The sequence below is a fragment of the Mustela lutreola genome, chromosome 4 (genome assembly GCF_030435805.1).
Source record: "Mustela lutreola isolate mMusLut2 chromosome 4, mMusLut2.pri, whole genome shotgun sequence".
Taxonomy (NCBI): Eukaryota; Metazoa; Chordata; class Mammalia; order Carnivora; family Mustelidae; genus Mustela; species Mustela lutreola.
The window spans coordinates 117,088,683-117,111,360 of NC_081293.1; the positions used below are offsets into that span (position 1 = coordinate 117,088,683).

Genomic DNA, 22,678 nt, shown 5'->3' on the forward strand with positions numbered 1-22,678 from the left:
GGAGAGCAAAGAGCCCTCGTGCACTGTTGGTGGGAATGCAAACTGATGCAACTCTAAGAAAAACAGTATGAAGATTTCTCAAAAAACTAAAAATAGGGGCACCTGGGTGGTTCAGTCAGTTGAGTCTGTCTTAGGCTCAGGACATGATCCCAGGGTCCTGTGCCCCATGTCCGGCTCTGTTCAGCAGGGAATCTGCTCCTCCCTCTGCTCCTGCCCCCACTCGTTCTCTCCCTCTCTCTCTCAATCATTCTCTCTCTCAAATAAATTAATAAAATCTTTTAAAAAATTAAAAGTAGTTGGGGCGTCTGGGTGGCTCAGTGGGTTAAGCCGCTGCCTTCGGCTCAGGTCATGATCTCAGGGTCCTGGGATCGAGTCCCGCATCGGGCTCTCCGCTCGGCAGGGAGCCTGCTTCCTCCTCTCTCTCTCTCTGCCTGCCTCTCTGCCTACTTGTGATCTCTGTCAAATAAATAAATAAAATCTTAAAAAAAAAAAATTAAAAGTAGAATTACCATATGACACACTAATTCTACACTGAGAATACCCAAAGAATACGAAAACACTAGTTTGAAAATGTATGCACCCCTATGTTCATAGCAGCATTATTTGCAATAGCCAAATTATGGAAGCAGCCCTAGTGTTCATCGACTGATGAATGGATAAAGAAAAAAAATGGCATATATATAAATAGGTATATATGTATATATTACTCAGCCACTAAAAAGAATGAAATCTTGCCATATAAGTCAGTCAGAGAAAAACAAGTGCCAGTTGACTTCACTCATATGTGGATTTTAGAAAGAAAACAATCAAATTAAAAAACAAGGGAGGGGAGCCTGCGGCCCAGGTCATGATCTCAGGGTCCTGGGATTGAGCCCCACATCAGGCTTTCTGCTCAGCAGGTAGCCTGCTTCCCCTCTCTTTCTGCCTGCCTCGCTGCCTGCTTGTGATCTCTCTCTGTGTCAAATAAATCAATAGAATCTTAAAAAAAACCAAAACCCGGGAAACCAAAAAACAGACTCTAAACTATAGAGAACAAAGCGATGGTTACCAGAGAGGAGGTGGGCAGGGCAATATGGGAAACAGGTGAAGGAGATTAAGAATACACTTTTCATGATAAGCCCTGAATATTGTACAGATTTGTTGCATTACTATAGTGTACATGTGAAACTAATATAACACTGTATGTTAACTATAGGGGAATTAAAAAACCAAAAAAACCACAGCTGCCCTGTTACCCCTTCCTTCAGCCCCTAGTAATCACCATTCCACTTAATATTTCTATGAATTTGAATGTTTCAATTACCTTACATAAATGGAATCACAATTTATGTTTTTTCTAATTTCACTGAGAAATAATTGGCATACATCTCTATATAAGTTTAATGCATACATCATGATGAGCTGATTTATATATATTGTGAAATGATTACCATAATAAGTTCAACTAACCTTCATTACCTCATGTAAGATAAGAAAAATAAAAGCTTTCTCCTTGGGAAATGAACTCCCAGGATTTACACTCTTAACTTTCCTATATATTATACAGCAGTTTAACTATAATTATCATGTTGCATATCACATCCCTCATACTTATTTAATCTTATTAAGTGGAAGTTTGTACTCTTTGATCATCCCCATCCAAATCCCTTTTTCCCTCACCATCTGCCTCTAGTAACCAAAAGTCTGATCCTTTTTTCTATGGGCTTGGTTTCTTTTTTTCTTTTTTAAAGTCTACATATAAGTGAGACCGTTCAGTATTTGTCTCTGTCTACAATTTATCTTTAATCTAAAATATTAGCAATCACTGAACTGAAGGAATTTTTGCTTGTTTTGTTTTGGGGCTTTCTGTTGATAATTGGGTCTTAGTCCAATCAATACACTGGATGGACTTTATATGGTACAATCATATTTCACAGCCCTTGTAAATGATCCATTCCTGAATACAGAAAGTAAATGTCATTATGTTGAAGGATCACTAATTAGATGCTAAGATACTTCCTAACTTTGAAATTTTTTATAAAATTTTAATTTTTCTTTGAATTTTAAATGAAACCATATAAGAAATATGAGATAAAAAAGTTAAGAAGGTAGATTTAATTACTGCATTCACCTGCAGTTAGTATATATTATGACATTATTTGACCTTTGTTATATAACACTGGAAAATTTTCATTGAGTAGAGAGTCACTTGGATTTTGGTTCCAGTTCTGCCATCTATATGACCTTGGGCAGATCATTTAATTCTTTTAAGCTTGGCATTATTATTCCCAGTAGCATTCTAATGCATAAAGAAAGAAGGAGATAATCATACTTGACTTACCTACTTTAGGACAGAGTTGAGAATAAATGGGGAGGATTATGTCAAAAGGCTCTGAAATATTAGTTTTAGGAATACATATTAAATATTAAAGAAATATCATCCTTTCCAAACTTCTCTCCATTTTTATGTCTTCTAAAACTGTTATGCCATACTAGACTAAAAAGTTATACTGTTATTTTCCCCGGTTCCCCATCTATGGGACTACATACCTCAAAAATAAACTCACAGACTAAAAATGGTCAACAGCTTTTTTGCTGTGAACAGGTCTAGGAATGAGGGAGTAAGGGATACCAAGAATAAATTAGAAAAGAATTTTCCTCCCTTCTTTCTTATTTACTCTCCCATAACTTCCTAGTTAGGAGTACTTTAGTACAGACGACTGAGGGATGTTTCTAATGACAACTTAATATTAGAAGTGCTACTTTGGGAGAATCTCAGGAATGATGTGAATCCTCATCTGTAGTTTCACTTAAATGACACCAGGTATTGAAGCATTGTGACTCAGTGGTTTATGCAATAAGCTGGAAACTCAGGACCTATGGGTTCTGGATACGTGTCTGACTTTTTTTTTTTTTTTTCAACTGAGCTAGTCATGTTCACTCCCATGTTTTATTTAGTTTTTCATCTATTAATGAGGACAATGATGCCAAATTACCTCCCAGAGTTGTTAAAAAGAACAAAACAGAACTCACAAAGAGCTGTAAGGCCACACAAGCTATAACAAAGGTAGTTTTCATGAGAAAATAGTAGTAAAAATACTCTAAAAGTTAGAATTTCTACACAGACATAAAGCATTACTTTTACCTGAGTAAGAGGGGAAAGGGATATCGTGAATATTAAACAGGTAGATAATTCTGAAACCCGTTCTGAATTATTGGTTTCAAACTCTCACTCCAACCCTCACAAATGTACTAAGAAGATAAATTTTGAAACTGGTATTTTGGCTTTCTTTTCATCCCTCAGGTCTTTACCCAGAGTGAAGGTGGCTAGTGAGTAGGGCAAGAGCCTAAAGAAGAGATAGGAAGTTAAAAAAAAGTAAAAGGTCCAGAAAGCATTCATTGCTTGTTTGTTTAACTGGTTCTTATTTTGTGTTTTCTGGGAGCAAGGGTGATGTCTGTTACATTAATTCTGCAACACACTTTCCTGGAAGACGAAACCAAGGCTTGAGCTGAAGTGACACACCGGGCAAGAAATGGAGTGGGCGTTTGAAACTTCCTCTCTCTTACTTCAGAGCCCAGGCTCTTTATTCTTGCCCTATTCTGTTTCAGGAAAAGCGAACTTACTTATGGAATAAATGCCAACCAAACCTGTCCTGAAAAGTCCTCGTCAGTCAAGTTGTCCCAGGAAATCGCCCCATCTCTCTCATGGCTGCAAGGGTCATATCGTGACATCTCTACCTATCTCTACATGCTTGCTTAATGTCCCTTTTGTGACTAACCAGATTCTGTATAATTTCTCTTCTTACAAGGCCTGCTCTACCTAATTGCATCCCATGTCATTCAGCTTCTGCCCTTGCTGTTTAATGGCTTATTCTCCCTAGGTTTCTAAGTTTAGATTCTGAACAGTGAGAACTAACCAGATCACAGGTTGCTGCTGGCCAGTTTACATGGATTGGTTAATGTGGGTCAAGTGCAGCTGTGGCTGAGAATGAGGTGGTCGGTTCTTGAGAACTGTGTGTTAAAAAGGTCGGCATTCCGAAACTTAGCCTGGGCCATTTAAAAAAAATCTCCTAAGTAAGATCTGCTTCCATTTTCTTCATTTGGGTGTTTTTATTAAAGATACTGTCATTCTTCCTATCACCTAGATTGAAGTCTAAAAAAATCTGAACAGATTTAATTTTGTTGGAAAAGTAATGCATACACAGAAAGGTATTTAGAATATAAAAGGGTATACACATTGGAAACGGTCTCCTTTCTACCCAAGATTGTCAAGGACTTCCTAAAGGCAAATACAGCTAACAGTTTTTGAAATATCCTTCAGAAAAACTCTGTGTTCAAGCATTTTATCCACATTCCATTTTACATAAAAGTAAGAATACCATAAACACAATGCCTAGCTTTTCTCATTCAGTAAGTAGATCTTGGGACGTATTCCACATCAATATAGATTTTTTTTTTTTTTTCAGATTTTGAATGGCTTCAAAAATTAATTAGGGGCATCTAGGTGGCTCAGTCAGTTAAGTGGCTGCCTTTGGATCAGGTCATGATCCCAGGGTCCTGGGACTGAGCCCTGTATTGGGTGCCCTGCTCAGTGGGGGTCCTGCTTCTCCCTCTCCCTCTGCCTGTGGCTCCCCCTGCTTGTGCTCCTTCTCTCTCTCTCTGTCAAACAAATAAATAATAAAAACTTTTTTTAGAAAACCTTAATTATAGGTGTGTGATTTTGTTTTTTAACGAGTGCCTTTTGATATGCAAACACGTTGTTTCTACTCTTGCCATTACAAATAAGGCTGCAATAAACATATATGTTTGCATATACAGTTGTAAATAATATCTATAAAATTTTCAGCCAAAACACGCATGATGTTTCCATTTTTGTACATTTATGGCCAGACTCCTTCCAACAGATTTCTCTCACCATTTGTTCATGAAAGTTCCCATTTGCCCAAACCAAGCATAGCCCTGTGTTCCGTCAAACTTTCTGATCTCTTCCAATCTGGTAATTTCAATCCTTTTTAATTCTACCTTCTTTCTTGTCCACTAGGTCAGTCAGTCAGTCACCTAGTTCTGTAAGTTCTTTCCCTGTCTATCTATCTATCTATGTCTTTGTAATTGCAGAGCTATGACCTTAGTTATAGCTTTTGTTGCTTCAAATATTGGCGGCTCATACCTCTTTCCATTCTCTCCCCTTATTAAGTCACAATTTATCCAAAAATGCCAGATTATTATTTTCCTAATTTTTCCTTCTATTCTCAAAAATCTTTGGTGGCTTCCACTGACAATATGAAGTCCAAATCATTAAACAGGCATTCATTCATTCATTCATTTTTTAAAGACTGTATTTATTTATTTGATAGAGAAAGACACAGGGAGAAAGGGAACACAGGCAGGGGTAGTAGGAGAGTGAGAAGCAGGCTTCTTGGGATCACAACCTAAGCGGAAAGCAGCCACTTAACAACTGAGCCACCCAGGTACCCCTAACCAGGCATTTAATGCTCTCCAGAGTCCAATCCCTATCTACTTTAGTATCTTCACACACATATAAAAGTTCTGATTCAAACTTCTGCTTTGCTGTCTTCATGTTTTTTGTTTCAACACTTCTTTTACCTGGGAGTTCTTTCTGTTCAAACCCAATTTCACATGTCCTTCATGGTCCCCTGTGACCACAGTATGTGCTAACCAGTTCACAATTCTCTCTTCTCGGAATTGTTAAACCACTCAACATCTGTATCACTCATTTGGTATTTAGTAACTCACGATATAACTAAGTCTATTGTTTTCCTGTCTCCTGAACCAGGCTATAAACTGTAAGAAGCCATCCCTAAAACATTTTTGTATCGCTCTCACACACACAGCACAACCCCTCATATTCTGAGGTGCTCAAAAATTATCTGTTGGTCGAAATGTTACCTAAGTATACTAAAATGAGGAAAGCATTGGCAAAAGAGTTGTAATACATAAGGATACTTTACATTTGTTTTCCCTAACCTTTATCAGATGCCAAAGGTAGCTGTTAAGAACTCAAAAAACCTTCATGTTTTACAAGAAACAGAGGGAAAATTACCAGTAAGAGGAAAAGTAAAAATACGCCAAAAACACTAGCTAGAATGAGACTCAATAACTCAAAACAAGTAACTCTTTCCATCAGACTGTCCTGACTGTTAGACAACTTGTCTAGCATACAGTCTTTATCACCCTCTGGTTTGTTCAATCTTTTGAGATATCAAAAGTACAGGCACTCCTGATCATCTGTCCATTTTGTTGCTTAGAGTCTAATTTCTTCCCGAGTTCCAGGAGAAAAGGGTTACCTATAGTGAGCTGTCTTAGTAGGTGAGTAAGCCCAGATCCTGACCTTTTCTTATATCCAGTGAAAACTGAGTCTCAGTATCTGATTAAAGTAAAATACCCTGTCTTCAAATAAAGCTTACTTTAGAAACTGAACTATTCCTCTAAGTGAATTTTTAAATACAGAACAAAACTGTATCTTTTTATATGCACGTACAACATATAAATGCATACGATTTAGAAGGGCACATTTGGAAATGCATATTTCAAAATATGCATTTTGGAATGGGGCACTGGATCGGTACACATTAGTTATTATTTTAAAGAGAAATATTGTTCTCTGAAACTAAGAGAAAAAAAAAACTGTGTCTACCTGTTTTCGTCATGGAATTTATCATTAAATTTCATAGTGGTTCTAAACATTCATTTGGGAAGAGGGGGCTAGCACTATATGGTTCCTATTTAACCAAATTCCCTAAGCTTATCCGTAAAAAATGTTTTCTGCGGGTATAGGGACTAAAAGAATTCCACGGATCAAATCCTTCACTTCTGCCACATTACGACATGTTTATCTTCCTAAGTAAGAGGCAATATAAAGTGTTGTACTGAAAGCAACAAGATTTGAGTTCTAGTTTTGGCATTGCTATGAATATGCTGAGGGGACTAGACAAATTGTTTTCTTTGTAAAATAGTGAATTAGACTAAAACAGATATTCTCTGATTACTACAAGACTTGCCAAGATGTATAAAGATTTATACATTCTATGGAGAAACGTCTCCTAACCACTTTTGAAGGGCTGCGAATCTAAGCGCAGGACCACAAATTCCCTTTCATTCAGCAAACACTGAGCCCTCGCCTCCTGCGTGGTAGGTGTTAGGATGGACTCCAAATCTCAGGTGCTCACTCGTCAGGGTTTCGACGGATTTGCAAAGTCCTTTCACTCAAGAAACGTTTCATTTCTCTCGGTCTTAGCCATTCCCTAAAGTGGCAAGGTGTAACCGCCGTCAACAGTCACCAAACCACTAGTAAGATGAAGACATACCTGCTGTGAACGCGGAGGTGACACTACAGTTCCCAGCATGCCTCTCCATCCCACCGCCGCCCTCTCCAGCCCCCACTCCTGGATTCCCGCGGGCGGGGACTTGTAGTCCCAGCCCACAGCCGTGGGCGGGGCGGAAGCACTCTAAAAATACGCTTTTCCCACTAGTAGGCCTGGAGCCCGCAAGTTCCAACTAAAATCTTATGCGACTGACTAGGGTTTACCCTGCTCAGAGGCAAATTCCCTCCTTCCAGACTTCCTCAAATTTACATACAGCTCGACCGAGACCACGCCCCGGAAGTAGAGTCAAGTCTCCCAGCCGACAATTAAGAGTCTTCCAGCCACTCCGAGAGGGGCTGGAACCAGCGGGGCGGGCTTGGGGGAGTGGTCCAGAGGCGAGGTGGACGGGGGCGGATCGGGCGTCCCAGCGCCTGGGGCGGAGCCACAGCACGGGGCCGCGCGTCTGGGTGGCGGCGGGGCCGCGCCCGTGGGGAGAGGCGGCTGCGGCTGCTAGGAGGGAGGGGGGTGAAGGAGGAACCGGGAAGGGGGGGCAGGGCGAGCGGAGAGCCTTGTTCCTGAGGCGGTGGCGGCGTCTCCAACGAAAGAGGAGGAGGGCGGGGAAGGAGGATGGAGCAAGCTGGGGGTTGGGGCTGGCGCTAGCCGCAGCGGCTCGCCTCGTACTGTGGGAGAACGGCGGCTGCTCCTGGAAGTTGTGGGGTCGGGAGCCGGGCTGGGGCCGCCGCTGCCGCCGCCTTAGGCGGTGGGGAGGAGCAGGGAGCGGCGAGGCTTGGCGGGGGTCGAGAGGGAGGGGAAGGGCTGGGGAAGCGAGCTGGGGAAGACTGAGCGGGCTCTGCGCCGGGCGGGCGGGCGGCGGCGGGGGGGCCAGCCACCGCAGCCGGGGGGACGCGGGAGGATGGAGCAAGTGGAGATCCTGAGGAAATTTATCCAGAGGGTCCAGGCCATGAAGAGTCCGGACCACAATGGGGAGGACAACTTCGCCCGGGACTTCATGGTGAGTCGTTCCCCTTGCTGTCGCCTGCTCTCGCCGGCACCGGAGCCCACCACCGCCGCGCCCGTCCGGCCCGGGCCGCCAGCGCTTTGTGTGCGGCTGCGAGGAGAGGGGCGGAGGAGGCGCGCACCGACTCCTAGGGCCGGGTGGTCTCGGAGGCCGGCGGGAGGTGAGACCGCCTCCGTCCCTCGGCCTTCTTTCCTCCCCTCACGCTTTCGCGGCCCCGTCCGCGGGCTGCCAGGGCGCGAAGGGAGCGGCCCCGGCCGAGCCCGCACTGTGCACTGCCGCCCGCGACCACCTATTGTTTCTCGGGCCGGGAGCCGGAGGAGACTGAGGTGCAGACCCAGGGCTGGGGGATTCGTCTCTCCACCCCCCACTCCTCATCCAGCATGCCCCTCCTTGTAGGGTCGAGGCAAGGTGTCCGAGAGCAGATCGCGGCTGATGGAGGAACGTGGGTGTTGAGGTTAGCATTAACCGTGGGGTCCCTTTGCTCAGGCTGGTCTCAGAAGTGGGCAGGGTAGGAGTTCTGCCGTTTTGGGGTTCGCAGTTATTATCTCCAAGGCTTGGGAAAGGATTGTCCGTAGGGAATCCCGTGGCTTGCCCAGTTCCATTTGCCCTCGTCCCATCTCTTGTCTCTTGAGACTCAGGTTTGAGATGGCGTTGGAGTCATGGTGACTTTAGGTTAGAGGGGTAAGTAGTGTGTGTGTGAAGGGGTTGGTTATCCTGAAGGAAGCCTACTTCGGACTCCCTAGGGGATATTGTGGAAGGCGGAGGGGATGTGACTATCACTTCCTATCCGGGGTGGGGGTGGGGAACTTGGGAACAATAGTCCTGGTGGGGCGGAGGCAACGAAACGGGCCGAAGCCCTGAACCGGGAGATAACCTTTTCAGCCCCCCCGCCCCCCCTTTCCGCCCTCTACTTGGGCAGGCAGGCTGTAGGGGAGGTTAACAGTCTTGTTCGTGAAATTGCTCTAGATACATCACTTATGAGGGGGTCAGATCCAAAGGCGTGGGACCAGAAGTCGACTTCCTACATTGCCCCCCCACCTTTTATTTTTCTGCTGGACAATGTTCCCTTTAGGGTTGTTTCTCGGCTTAGGAGGCGGTGGTTGCGGCTGCTGCTCCTACGGATATTGCGCAAGACTGGGGCGTTGGAAACTCTGGAGGTCTGGGGAATGGAAAAGGAAGTGGGACTTTGGGAAGTGGTTGCTCCTTAGCCTTGGCGGGGTTTGGGAATGGGAAATAAGCTGGGGAAAATTTTGCTCCTGGACAAGATACACCTCCAAGAGTAATCACTTAACTCCGAAATTCTTGACTGTAAAAAGGACACACAGTTAATGTCTATAAAAATGAATGAGCAGCAAACATTGGCTAGTTTTTGTTTCAAAGTACAGTTTAATTGTTTACAAGGTGCAGGTGAAATGACTTTTAGCACTGAAATACTTTCTCACATTTTAAAGAGACTAGGTAGGATCTAGTAAAGTTTTAGCATTAAAATTATTAACTGCATATAAAATAGATCATTGACCTTATACAAAATTATAATATTGTTGAGCTTTTGTGATTCCCGCCTTCCTAGACCAATAATAGAGGATAGGAGTAAGATTTCAAATCTTTTGAAAGTGGAAAAATATAGATAAAACAATCTATGCCATATTTTAAACATTTTCTGTTGATATTTAGTCTATGTATTTTTGAAAAAACAATTTTTGATCTGTGGAAGGTAAAGAAAAAAGGACATTTTCTCTTCTTAATAGTGAGAATTTTTATTGTGTTGGTATCTTTTGGATAGTCACTTAACAGTAATTGGATGGAGTCCCCTTTTCGCTACTTTTAAGCAAATAGAAAATATTTACTTAGGATAGTTTAAAAGCTTAAAATTAGTTTACAGTCTTATTTTCGAAGAAGAGGTGGTGTGGTCCTTGGTCACTTCTAGTTTGCTTGCTAGTCATCTTGTTATCCCTGGGCATATCCTGTCAGGAAAGAGCATTGTTTGGTGATGAAGGCCATCAGGACAGGTGCCCAGTCTCTGAACTTCTGTACTGGGGAAGTAGCCTTGGGGTTCATGCTTTGGGGATGAATCAGGGATTCCTATTGGAGATTTCGTTTCTGAAGGACTGAAAGAGTTACTTTTTTCTTCCATAATACTTAGGGATAGCTAGGTGATTCCACATTCGAGATTTGATGACTAAGGCTATTCTTTTATAGTGCTTGCTTTTTTTATTCCATGACTTGATAAGCAATAGCTATAATTAAGACTGATAGATGGTGCTGCTTTTTTCCCTTGAGTAGAAGGCTGGAGGGAAACCATGTTCCCTCTGCCATGGAAAGAGAGTAGAAGATCAGCTAATAATTTTAAGTGTTCTGTTATTTTTAAATTGTTATGTGGATCAAAAATGCATTTTTAAATTTTAGCATTCTAGAACTGAGCCTTAGAAATAATCTAGCTACTATAATTCTATTCAATTATGAAGTACTAGTGTTCATTATTTCAAATTTGGAGATTATAGAATGATAATTAATAATGCCTTACTCTTAAGAAAGTGGGGTGGACATCCAGACTGTGTTCTTCCCATTGTTGTATCCAGCCTTCCCAGTCCCATCACCCAAAGGTGGTCTTTGTTAATGTTTTTATTTTATTTTTTTTTATTATTTTTTTAAAAAGATTTTATTTATTTATCTGACAGAGATTACAAGTAGGCAGAGAGGCAGTGAGAGAAAGGAGGAAGCTGGCTCCCTCTTGAGCAGAGAGCCCAATGTGGGGCTCCATCCCAGGACCTTGGGATCATGACCTGAGCCGAAGGCAGAGGCTTTAACCCACTGAGCCACCCAGGTGCCCCTCTGTTAATGTTTTTAATGCATCTGTATGACCATGCTATATATTTCATTTTATACTGTTGGGTTTTTTCCCAACTTAACATTTTGAAAAGCGTTTTTCATTTGTAAAAATCATTTCAGTGGCTGTATAATATTTTACTTGGCAACTATTTTACAGCTTAACCATTTCCTTGTGGTTGAATGTTTAGGCAATTTATTTTCTATTACATATTATAATTCTCTATTGAACATTTATCGTAAAACTTCCTTATTTTGGATTGTTGCATAAGATATCTTCCAATAGTGGAAGTTAAAGCATATAAACATTTAATACAGGTTTATAAATAACTTTTTGAAGAAGTTGTATCAGTTTATACAATGTCAGTAATGCATGAGTGTTCATTTAATTATCTTGATCTTTGATAATTGGATGGTTGGGAAATGGTATCTTTTATTAATTTGAATTTTTTTGATGACTAGTAAGGATAGAGAATTTTCTACTTGTCATTAGCTATTTTTCGAGTTGTCTGTTCTGGGCCTTGGTGTGTTGTGTACTCCCCAGCCCACCCCTAAAGAAGAGAAAACTGAGATACTGAGATGGTGTAAACTACAGCACCAAGATGATTCTTACATGTTGAAGGTTAAACATCTGATTTATGGCAGATCCAGAACTCAGTTTCAACTATCTTGATTTTAAGTCTTTTTTGCAAGATGGCAGACAGTGATCATGACAAGCAAATGTAGATGGTAGAGTGGTATGTATTCATGTTTGGAAAACCTGGATTTTATCCCATCTCTTTCATTGTCCAGCTGTTTGACCTTGGGCAGGCCACTTAGAAGAAAATAGGAAGAATGATTTGTCTCGCATTTTAAAGAATAAAAATGCAACATACTTCACAGGGCTGAGGTATGGGACTCATATTGATGGTCATCATCTAACACATTTTTGTACTAAGGTCTGTATAGACCTATACAGCTGATTTATGTAGTCAGTTACAGATAATTGGACATAGAAGGCAAGAGGTATCTGGGCTTTTGTTTTCAGTCATTCTCTTGTGCTTTTTAAAGCTTTATAATGTCAAGAGGCACCTGGCTGGCTAATTTGGTTAGGTGGCCAACTCTTTTGTTTTTTTTTTTTAAGATTTTATTTATTTTTATTTGAAAGACAGAGTTCACAAGCACGCAGAGAAGCAGGCAGAGAGAGAGGAAGGGAAGCAGGCTCCCTGCTGAGCAGAAAGCCCAGTGAGGTGCTTGATCCCAGGACCCTGGGAATACGACCTGAGCTGAAGACAGAGGCTTTAACCCACCGAGCCACCCAGGCGCCCTAGGTGGCCAACTCTTGATCTCAGTTCAGGTCTTGATGTCAAGGTCGTAAGTTCAGTAGCCCCCATTCCCCCAGCTCCATGCTATTCATTGGAGCTAACTTAAAAATAAGTAAGTAAATAAAGTAAGATTTATAATGTCAAAAGCATTGAAGCAAGAAGTAGATTTCTTTTGATCAGACTAAAATTTATCTAATTTACTGCTTCCCTTCCTCTCTCTCTGCCTGCCTCTCTGTCTACCTGTGATCTCTGTCTGTCAAATAAATAAAAATAAAATCTTTAAAAAAGTGGGGGGGGGGCGCCTGGGTGGCTCAGTGGGTTAAGCCTCTGCCTTCGGCTCAGGTCATGATCTCAGGGTCCTGGGATGGAGCCCCGCATCGGGCTCTCTGCTCAGCAGGGAGCCTGCTTCCCTTCCTCTCTCTCTGCCTGCCTCTCTGTCTACCTGTGATATGTCTGTCAAACAAATAAAAATAAAATCTTTAAAAAATAAATAAAAATAAAATAAAATTTATCTAATTTACATTTAATACTTGGGTATTTAAAAAAATCATAAAAGATGACACTTAAGCTACAAGCAAATATAGCAGTTTGAGCTTAAAAACCAGTTCTCTCTCCTTTTCTGAAGGTGAAAACAAAAATATAATGAGTGAATTCAGTGGAGTATTTAAAAAACAGGATGCAGTAGAGGTGTGAATTCTAGTACTTTTTTGTGAAATATTGGGAGGAGAGTATATAAGGACATTTTTCTAAGGTTTAACTGAGGTATAATAGCAAGTGATGCATCCTAAGTTAAAATGGTATTTAAAATAATTTTGATGTTTTAAAATAATCTGAACTTAATTTATCAGTGATAGCCAAGAACTAACATAGAAGTTATCCATTTCAAGGGATTATTATATAGAACCATCTGTTCTACAAATAGTAATCCTGACAGAACTATTCAAAACAACCATTCTGCTTTGTTATGATTAAATAATTGTTAGATGGTTTTTATTTTCACTACACTAATGTTAGTGACTTTACAAATTATTTTAAGTAGAGAAGAAATTCACACTCTGAGGAGTTAAGTATTCAGCTTGACTTTAAAGATTTATTTATTTATTTATTTATTTGACAGACAGAGATCATTAAGTAGGCAGAGAGGCAGGCAAAGAGAGAGAGGTGAAAGCTGGTTCCTCGCAGAGCAGAGAGCCCGACATGGGACTCGATTCCACAATCCCCGGGATCACGACTAGAGCCGAAGGCAGAGGCTTTAACCCACTGAGCCACCCAGGCACCCCTCCGCTTGACTTTAAAACCTCTATTCTTGTGGGGTTCCATGGTGTAATGGTTAGCACTCTGGACTCTAAAACCTCTATTCTTTTTTTAAAGTTTATTTATTTTACTAATGTTTATAACCAGCATGGGGCTCCAAGTCATGTCCTGGATACTAAGAGTCACATTTTCCTCCAACTGAGCCAGACAGGCACCCCCAAAACTGTTCTTTTTATTCTGTTTCTCCAGGATACCTCTGAGGTTCTTTGGGACCTGGCTAGGACTAGGGTTGTGGTAGAAGATGCATCACTATGCAGAGGGTGGAGGTTTTAAAGTTGAACTTGTTTGGGGCACCTTGGCGGCTCAGTTGGTTGAATGTTGAACTCTTGGTTTTGGCTCAGGACATAATCTTATGGGTCCAGGGATGAGGCCCATGTTAGGCTCAGCATGGAGTCCACTGGAAATTCTTTCCCTCTGCCCCTCCCTCCACGTGCATACTTTTGTGAGCACACACACACATACACACACACACTCACATTCTCTCTCTCTCTCTCAAATCTTTAAAAACAACAAAGTTGAACATGTTTAGGGGAGTGGTAGGTAATCAGCTATAACGCAGCAGTTAACACCTTTTGGTCTGAGGAGTCCTTTACATTCTTAAAAATTATTGAGGGCTCCAAAAAGGTTATTTATTTGTTGTGCTATAAATTAAAAACAAATATTTTAAAAAATAATCCTTTTGAAGATAATAATAAACCCATTCTGTATTAACTGTATAATAATTGTTTTTCAAAACAAAAAGTAATTGGTGAGAAGAATTATTTTTATATTTTTGCAAATTTCTTTACTGTCTGGCTTAATAGAAGAGAACTGGATTCTCATATCTGCTTCATTCATATGGTTGCAATGTTACATTTCACATAGCATTACATGTCATATACTCTAGAAAATTCCACTGTACACTCCTAAGTGTACACTATAGTGTACACTGTGCACTCCTAAAAATTACTGTGTTGGGGTGCCTGGGTGGCTAAGTAGGTTAAAGCTTCTGCCTTCGGCCCAGGTCATGATCTCAGGGTCCTGGGATCGAGCCCCACATCATACTCTCTGCTTGGCAGGGAGCCGGCTTCCCCCTCGCTCTCTTGCCTGCCTCTGCCTACTTGTGATCTCTCTATGTCAAATAAATAAATTTTAAAAAAATTACTGTGTTAAGGTCTGTGTTTGCAGGGAGGAAACATAACATAATTTTTAAAAATTACTGTGTTAAGGTTCTGTGTGTTTGCAGGTGAGGAAACATAACTTAGGCTTACTAGGAAAAGAGTTTTAACTTCATGGACTTGCTGAAATGGTCAAGGGGTGGGCTGTCCCTGAGTCATACTTTGAGAACCAGTGAAGTAATGCATGGTAAGGGCTATTGCATCATGGTAAGGTGATGCTGAGAAAGTTAGGTAGGGGTTAGATTGTTAAAGTTCTTCCATCTGTGCTGTATTTTATTCAATAGTTCAATACCAGTAATTTTGAATAGTTCTGTACTACAACTCTGAGTCACCTGGACCAGCGGGCAGATGCTAAGAAAATACACATAGTAAGTGAACATTCTAGCAGTGTTTCCCCACCTCTCCCCACTCACCACCCCCCCCCCCCTCAGCCTGCTTTAGTATGAGTCTTCACTTTTATCATTCACATAGGTTCAAGTAGAAAAGCTAAGAATCAGTACTGTGGGTCCCTGGAGAGCCACTGTATGTTTTAACAAGAGTAAGCAGTCATTCAACAGATTCATGTTGTAGAAAGTTGATTCTGGTGGCAGTATTAAGGATGGAATTAGTGATTAAGGAGAGCATTTTGAAAGCATTTGAAATAGAAGAAGTGAGATGAGGGCCTGAACTTAAACTAAGACAGTGGAATATAGAGTGTATGTACGATCTGATAAGGATTAAGAAAGAAGTCTCAATGACTCACTAGATGTGGGTAGTCATGGAGAAAGGAATATTTGCAGTATGTCTCCACGGTTCCTAGTTTGGTATACTATCACCCAAGTTAGAAGATACCATTTGGTATGGTTCGGAGTATGGGAGGAGAAAGAAGTAGAGGGGACCAAGCAGAAGATGTTTGGAGGAAATCTCAAGATAGAAGAGAATTAGTTTAGTTTTAAATGGTAAACTGAAGTGCCTGAGATACTGAGTACAAATGCAGAGTTCAAGAGAGCTGTGATAGGGTGTAGTTAAATATTTGGAAGTTGTCATATAATCATGTAAGAGGTAGTTGAAAGCATGGGAGTGAATAAGTTTATTCAGACGAGCATACGAGTGACCAGCTTTAGACTGGAGAGCAGCAACATTTAAAGAGCAGCCTGAAAAAGAGGTGCCAGTGACTGAAAAAGAGTGTGCTCAGATAGGAGGAAACGGAACACAGAGGATGTCAGAAAAGCCCGGGAGAGTTTCAGGAAAGGAGTAGTTAGCAAAATCAGGACTGGTAAGGTGAGGTTGAGACTGGTAAGGTGAGGTTGAGAATGTCCCTACTCCGTTTGCCAAGTAGGAGTGATTTGGTGACCACAAAAAGTGGTTTGGGTGTGATATGGGAAGAATCTAAATTATAGTTAATTGAGGAAAAAATAGGTAAAATGGGTATAAATTCTTAACATTTTCATTTAACATTCTGAAAGTAGATGGTATAAGCTAGAGGAAGACAGATTGAAGGAGAGCTCCCATCCCACACTCTGCCTTTTTTTTTTTTTTTTTTTTAAAGAAAAGATAGGTACAATATTTTCCATGTTTCTTAACTATGTGTATGTCCTCTTTTGTGAAATGATTGCTATTTAAATGTAATTTTGAAAGATAGATAATAAGAACTTGTCTTTTGGTTGAATGAGACCCCTGAAATTGTTTATTTAAAGTTTGGATTTGAAATGTTAGAAAAAAGGAAGGGAGGAAAGACAGGAAACCTGGAAGATTTTATGCTGCACAGCCTAAATAAGTATAAAAATTTTCATGTTAAGCTGTTTAATATTGTGGCTTGTAGGTATTTTAAAAATCAGCAACAGCTTTTATGAGAGGTTCACCTACTATGAAATTTATTCATTTAAGCTGTATAATTTAATAGTTTTTAGTATATTAAAAAAATTTTACAGTCATCATTATAGTCAATTTTTATCATTCCAAAAGACACCCCATGCCCAGTAGCAGTCATTCTTCCTCCTTTCCTACCCTCCAGCCCTAGGTAACTATTAACCTACCTTCTATAGATTTGCTTCATATAAATGGAATCATACAATATGTGTTGTTTTGTGACTGAGTTCTTTGACTTAATGTAATATTTTCAAGGTTCATCCATGTGTTGCTGGAATCAGAAATACTTCATTTCTTTTTATGACTAAATAGTATTCCATTGTATGGATATACCACATATTGTTCATCCATTCATCCATTGATGGACATTTTGTGACTGAGTTCTTTGACTTAATGTAATATTTTCAAGGTTCATCCATGTGTTGCTGGAATCAGAAATACTTCATTTCTTTTTATGACTAAATAGTATTCCATTGTATGGATATACCACATATTGTTCATCCATTCATCCATTGATGGACATTTGAGTTGTTTCCGCTTTTTAGAATCTTTTCTTTGTATGATAATACGTAAAATAGAGTATTTTGTATTTTTAAAAATGCTACTATGAACACATTTTTGTTAGAATATATGTTTTCTTTGGGTATATATCCAGGAGTAGCATTAATGAATGCCATGGTAACCGTTGAACATTTTGAGGAACTACTAGAGTTCAAATTTTACATTCCCACCAATTTTTCTACATCCTCACTAAGCCTTGTCTTCTTCTTGATTATAGCCATCCTAGTGGGGTGAAGTGTATCTTGTGGTTGGCTTGTAGGTTTTTTTTAAATAGTAAGTTTATATAAATGGTGCTATATGTTTAATATATCTTCCAAACCTAGAGTGATAAGGAAATATTTTCTGTTTTTAGATTTGCGACTGGATGCCCAAGCGAACATACTTTGATTCTAACTAACTTTGCAATTGGAAATAAACTTTTAAGTAACTCTCCCCACATGGTTTACCAGAGACCGCATACTACAAATTTAAAAGTGTTAATTCTCAAGAATGTTTTATTGTATGTATTTACTTTTAGAATACTGTTAGCTTTTTTCCCTTCAATATTTGACATTTAGTTTGGAAAAGGTTTTTGATGGTTGAAACTTGGAAGTAAGACATTAACATTTAGATAGATTAAAAATTTCTTGTTCTTATGTTAAACACTTCTGTGTTTCTATAGCACTCAGTTCATTAGATTCATAAACATTTACATTTCTGACTTCCCCAGACTGAGAGCCTCCAGGGCTAGCAACTGGGACTTAATTATCTCTGTATCCTCATTGCTTAATATAGTGCCTGGCACTTAATAGGCATTAATGGCCATTGCATGAGCAGAAGTTGTAGTTGGCTTTAAACCGTAAGACAGATTTATTCTTCAGATGGATTCTTCAAATGGTCCAAGGGGCTTGTCTTCTTAGATGAGCGTGAGAACTGCTTTTCCCCCTTCTATGTGTATTTACTTGGTGTGTGCTTACACAATGTAGTTGTATTTTCAGTATCCACTGAAAAAGAAAATATGAATAAAGTACTAGGCTGCATTCAGGAAAACTTTTAGATAAATAGGGTTTTATTAATTGTAATATCTTCTGCATAAATATGTAAAATAGTACATATTTTTCTCTGGAAACTGCTTGGTATGCATTAGGATTCAGGGAACCATTTAAAGTAACTGCTTACATATCACCCCACCCCATGAACCCTACTTGGAGAACATGATCTTAGAATATTAATTTTATTAAAATACCTACTTTTAACTTTTGATTTTAGATTTCATTAGTAAAATCCAGATATGGGACACCTGGGTGGCTCAGTCGGTTAAGTGGCTGCCTTTGGCTCAGGTCATGATCCCAGGATCCTGGGTTGGAACCCCACATTGAGCTCTCTGCTCAGTGGAGAGCCTTTTTCTCCCTCTCCCTCTGCCTGCCGCCCTGCCTACTTATGCTCTCTCTATCTCTATGTCCAATAAACAAACAAATAAATCTTGAAAATAAAATAAAATCCAAATATCTTGTTACTGGCATTTCTTCAAAAATAGCAGTATCTTGTAACTTGTGGGTGTTTTGGGAGTGATTACAGCAGTAGCTGTTCTCTTCTTGCCTCATCCAATCCATTCCACATATCATACTCACTTTCCTAAAATACCATTTTCAAGTGTTGGCATCTGTGGGATAATAGAAAGCAAACTGATTGTAAAGTCAGGATATGTGAATTTTAGTCCCTGTGTTGATGTTCAGTTTGTTTTCTTTCATATGTTTATTTAGTACTGTATCAGAAACAGGGTTTTATTTTTGGGGTGTCTGGGTTCTCATTTGGTTAAGCTTCATAACTCTTGGTCCCATCTCAGGTTTCCATCTTGGGGTTGTGAGTTCAAGCCCCACATCAGGCTCCATGCCTAGTGTGTACCCTACAAAAAAAGAAAGAAAGAGACATGGTTTTATTTTTATCCAAAAAATGTAAGTTCAAAAACAACTCAGGGCTCCCTTGGAAGACCATTAAAATGATTAGAATTTTAAATGGCTAAGCCAAATCAGAGCATCAGATCCAAGCTCTGCTTATTTTCAAACTGTAATTATATGCTGTCTTCCCAATTTCCATTTCTCTTGTCCTCCCAATTTTGTAACGTTTGCCCTAGTTTAGAATCACAGCCCAGTAGGATAAAGTCTATGCCTAGCTTGGCATTCCAGAGTCTTCTTAACATAGTCTCATGTTACATTTGCAGTATTAAACTCCTGTACTCTGTAGTATATATCCCCTTACCTCTAGAGTAAGCTATTTCTTGTCCTTGAGCATACCCACTGAATGAATGAAATCTTATCTGTTGTTGTACTATTAAACATACTTTTTCTATTTCTCCTTATTGACCAGTACTTTGAAGATCAAAACACTAAAAATTGGGGCGCCTGGGTGGCTCAGAGGGTTAACTGTCTGCCTTTGGTTCAAGACATGATCTCCAAGTCCTGGGATCAAGCCTTGTGTCAGGCTCCCAGCTCAGGGGAGAGTCTGTTTCTCCCTCTGTCTCTCTGCCTCTCCCCCTACACATGCTCTCTCTCTGTATCTCTCTTTCTCAAATGAATAAACAAAATCTTAAAAAAAAAAAAAAACCCACCAAAAATTTAGAATGACTTTACTATGTTTACCTTGAACTCAGAAGCAAAAATGTAATTAATTCTCACTTTCTAGGGTAAATATTTTAGCCCAGTTTATCTTAAGGACTTCTCCATTGTAATATCTCATGTAATGATATCTCTGTTAATCAGTACTGTAATAATACGTCCATTGTAAAATTTGATTTTTAACGTCATGGAGAAAAGCCTTGCATTAGATTTGAGTTCAAGACTTGCCTACTACAAGTCCAGTAGTACGCAGTTACCCTACACCTTAAGACCCTAAGTTTCTTCCAAGTAGTTGAACTTCTCTTCCAACGTTTTGTGTTTCCTGGGATTTTTATTTTAATTTTATTTTTAACCAGTAGTATTTTTAGATTCTTAGGTTCTTTAAATTCTAAAATAATTTTTTAGATTCATGCAGTCCAACCCTGACAATTATCTCCTTCTCTATGAAATACACAAAAGTCTTGTTTCCATTTCATAATACTATACTATGAACTGATTTATGGCAGATAGAAGTAGTTCATCCCTCAGAGTTTTTCCTAGAGAGTGTGGAACGTGGATCATATTAATCTCAGAGGCTTTGGGATATATGCTACATTACATTTCTTTCTTTTTTTTTTTTTTTTTTTTAAAGATTTTATTTATTTATTTGACAGAGAGAGATCACAAGTAGGCAGAGAGGCAGGCAGAGAGAGAGGAGGAAGCAGGCTCCCTGCTGAGCAGAGAGCCCGATGCGGGACTCGATCCCAGGACCCTGAGATCATGACCTGAGCCGAAGGCAGCGGCTTAACCCACTGAGCCACCCAGGCGCCCCTACATTACATTTCTTATAATAACTGTTCTTAGATGCAATCTGTATTTGAAAGGCTATTTAACAACATTTGAGTAGCTACCCTTCCTTACAGCTCTGAAGGAATGCAAAAATGTATCCCTGTCCCTTTTCCATGATTCTTGCCATCCACTCTTCATATATAAGATATTCCTGGAGTGCCCACTACGCCCTCGGTAGTGTTGTAGAATTGGCAATTGAAAACAGGAGTCATTTTCCTTAAGTTTACCAACTGTGAACAGACTTGGGAGAAGCAGCAAGAAGTTTTTCTGGGGGGTATTGGATAACATTCAGGGGGTCTGAACCTTTTCTAATCATACATAATATTTTGTGTATAAGCCCATTTTGGGAGGTGGGATAGAGAAGGTTCATAGCTCTTATATTCTTAAGGGGCTTGGGTTCCAGATAGCAAGGTTTGGAGCCATACAGGAATTTTTATCCTGGCTGTGCTATGATTATAAGCAGGCTATCTGGGGAAATTGTAGATATTATACCTACCTGGATAGACCAAGAACAAGAGAGTTTGTGTGTAAAGCCACTAACATAGTATATACAAGATACTCAGTAGTAATTCAAAAGGTCTTATTATTGCAGTGGAATTGTATTCAGTATTTAATCCTTAGAGGGAGGATATGGACTATTTCAGCAAGGAGACCACATTTGAGCTGACTCTTGAAGGAAGAGTTTGTCAGATGGACTAGTATAAAAGGCATTTCAGATATGGAAAACTAATAGTGCTTACAAACATAGAGATAAGAATTTTGGGTTTTAGAAGAGAGGAACTGAGTGGCAAAGTATAAATAAAAAATAAGCAAAGCCCATATATTGAAATAAGAGTAGATTTCCAAAGGGAGAACAACTTAAATGCTGAGTATGACATGAATGTGAAGTTGGCCTTTGCATCCCTGAATGTTTTGGTGAAGAGTATTTTGATGTCTTACTATTTTTTTTTTTTAAAGATTTTATTTATTTATTTGACAGACAGAGATCACAAGTAGGCAGAGAAGCAGGCAGAGAGAGAAGAGGAAGCAGGCTCCCTGCTGAGCAGAGAGCCTGATGCAGGGCTCTATCCCAGGACCCTGGGATCATGACCCTAGTCGGAGGCAGAGGCTTTAACCCACTGAGCCATCCAGGCGCCCCTGATGTCTCATTATTATGGTGTAGTTGTTTATTCTTGCAGTGTACGATTTGGTTGGTATGAAAGATCTTTAAAACTGAGTTCAACCATATGATCAGTATTCTTAATTAAATCTGGTAGTTTTACTTTATCTCAGATACATAAAATAGTACTCTGTGTATATAGTTCTTAGATGATTAGTTTAGGGTTTTTCATTGGCTTCTGTTAAAAGTGCCCTGTAAAAAAATTACATTAAAAAAAACTCTTTAGGACCTACACATATTATTTATAGTGATAGACCTCTTGCTTAGTTTGGATTTCTTAGCAGATGTGAGTTTTGCATAAGATAACTCTCAAATTTTGCATAAGATAACTCAAGAGGTTTTGAGACTACACATTTGGGACCAGAATCAAAGTGAGAAACTGAAAGGAGTTCTAGAGTCCATGATACAAACACGTGGAGAATAGCTTTTCTGGATACCTTCTCCTCCCATTATGTACAGTGGATTTATTCATAAGTTATAGACCATTTGATGTTAAAAGAAACATTAAAACTGTTTAAAAATTAAGGAGCTTATTGCATGTTTTACAGTTAGAAGTTGGCAGAGTTGAGTTTGTCCCAAGTTATAAAAGCAGATGCTTTTTCTATGACATGATGTCTCCTAGGCCAACAATTGCATTCTTACTATTTAGGGAAAAGGTCAATGAAAAAAAGTAGGACATGAGAAATACAGAACAATTCTTTATTGGTATAGATTTTTGTTTGCAGGCTACTTCCAAACTAGCGTAAGTGGGAAAAAAAAATGTTGTAA

The 22,678-nt window shown here is 39.7% G+C and overlaps 2 protein-coding genes and 1 long non-coding RNA gene across 4 annotated transcripts in view; 1 reads left to right on the forward strand and 2 right to left on the reverse strand.

The window, feature by feature from the left end:
• Positions 1 to 7,724, reverse strand: part of LOC131829298 (uncharacterized) — a 73,289-nt gene extending 65,565 nt beyond the window's left edge. The window contains exon 1 of the long non-coding RNA XR_009352812.1: positions 7,305 to 7,724. This is a non-coding gene — a long non-coding RNA (uncharacterized LOC131829298). The remainder of the gene's footprint in view (positions 1 to 7,304) is intronic.
• Positions 7,725 to 8,121: 397 nt separating this feature from the next.
• PTPN12 (protein tyrosine phosphatase non-receptor type 12) overlaps positions 8,122 to 22,678 on the forward strand; it is a 93,528-nt gene continuing 78,971 nt past the window's right edge. For both annotated transcript variants that reach the window (XM_059170928.1, XM_059170929.1), the window contains exon 1: positions 8,122 to 8,313. In XM_059170928.1, the coding sequence (XP_059026911.1) occupies positions 8,215 to 8,313 (99 nt within the window). In that variant the 5' untranslated portion in view covers positions 8,122 to 8,214. The remainder of the gene's footprint in view (positions 8,314 to 22,678) is intronic.
• The window catches only part of TMEM60 (transmembrane protein 60), a 216,442-nt gene continuing 212,123 nt past the window's right edge, over positions 18,360 to 22,678 (reverse strand). The window contains exon 4 of the mRNA XM_059170931.1: positions 18,360 to 19,214. Coding sequence (XP_059026914.1) covers positions 19,093 to 19,214 — 122 coding nt within the window. The 3' untranslated portion in view covers positions 18,360 to 19,092. The remainder of the gene's footprint in view (positions 19,215 to 22,678) is intronic.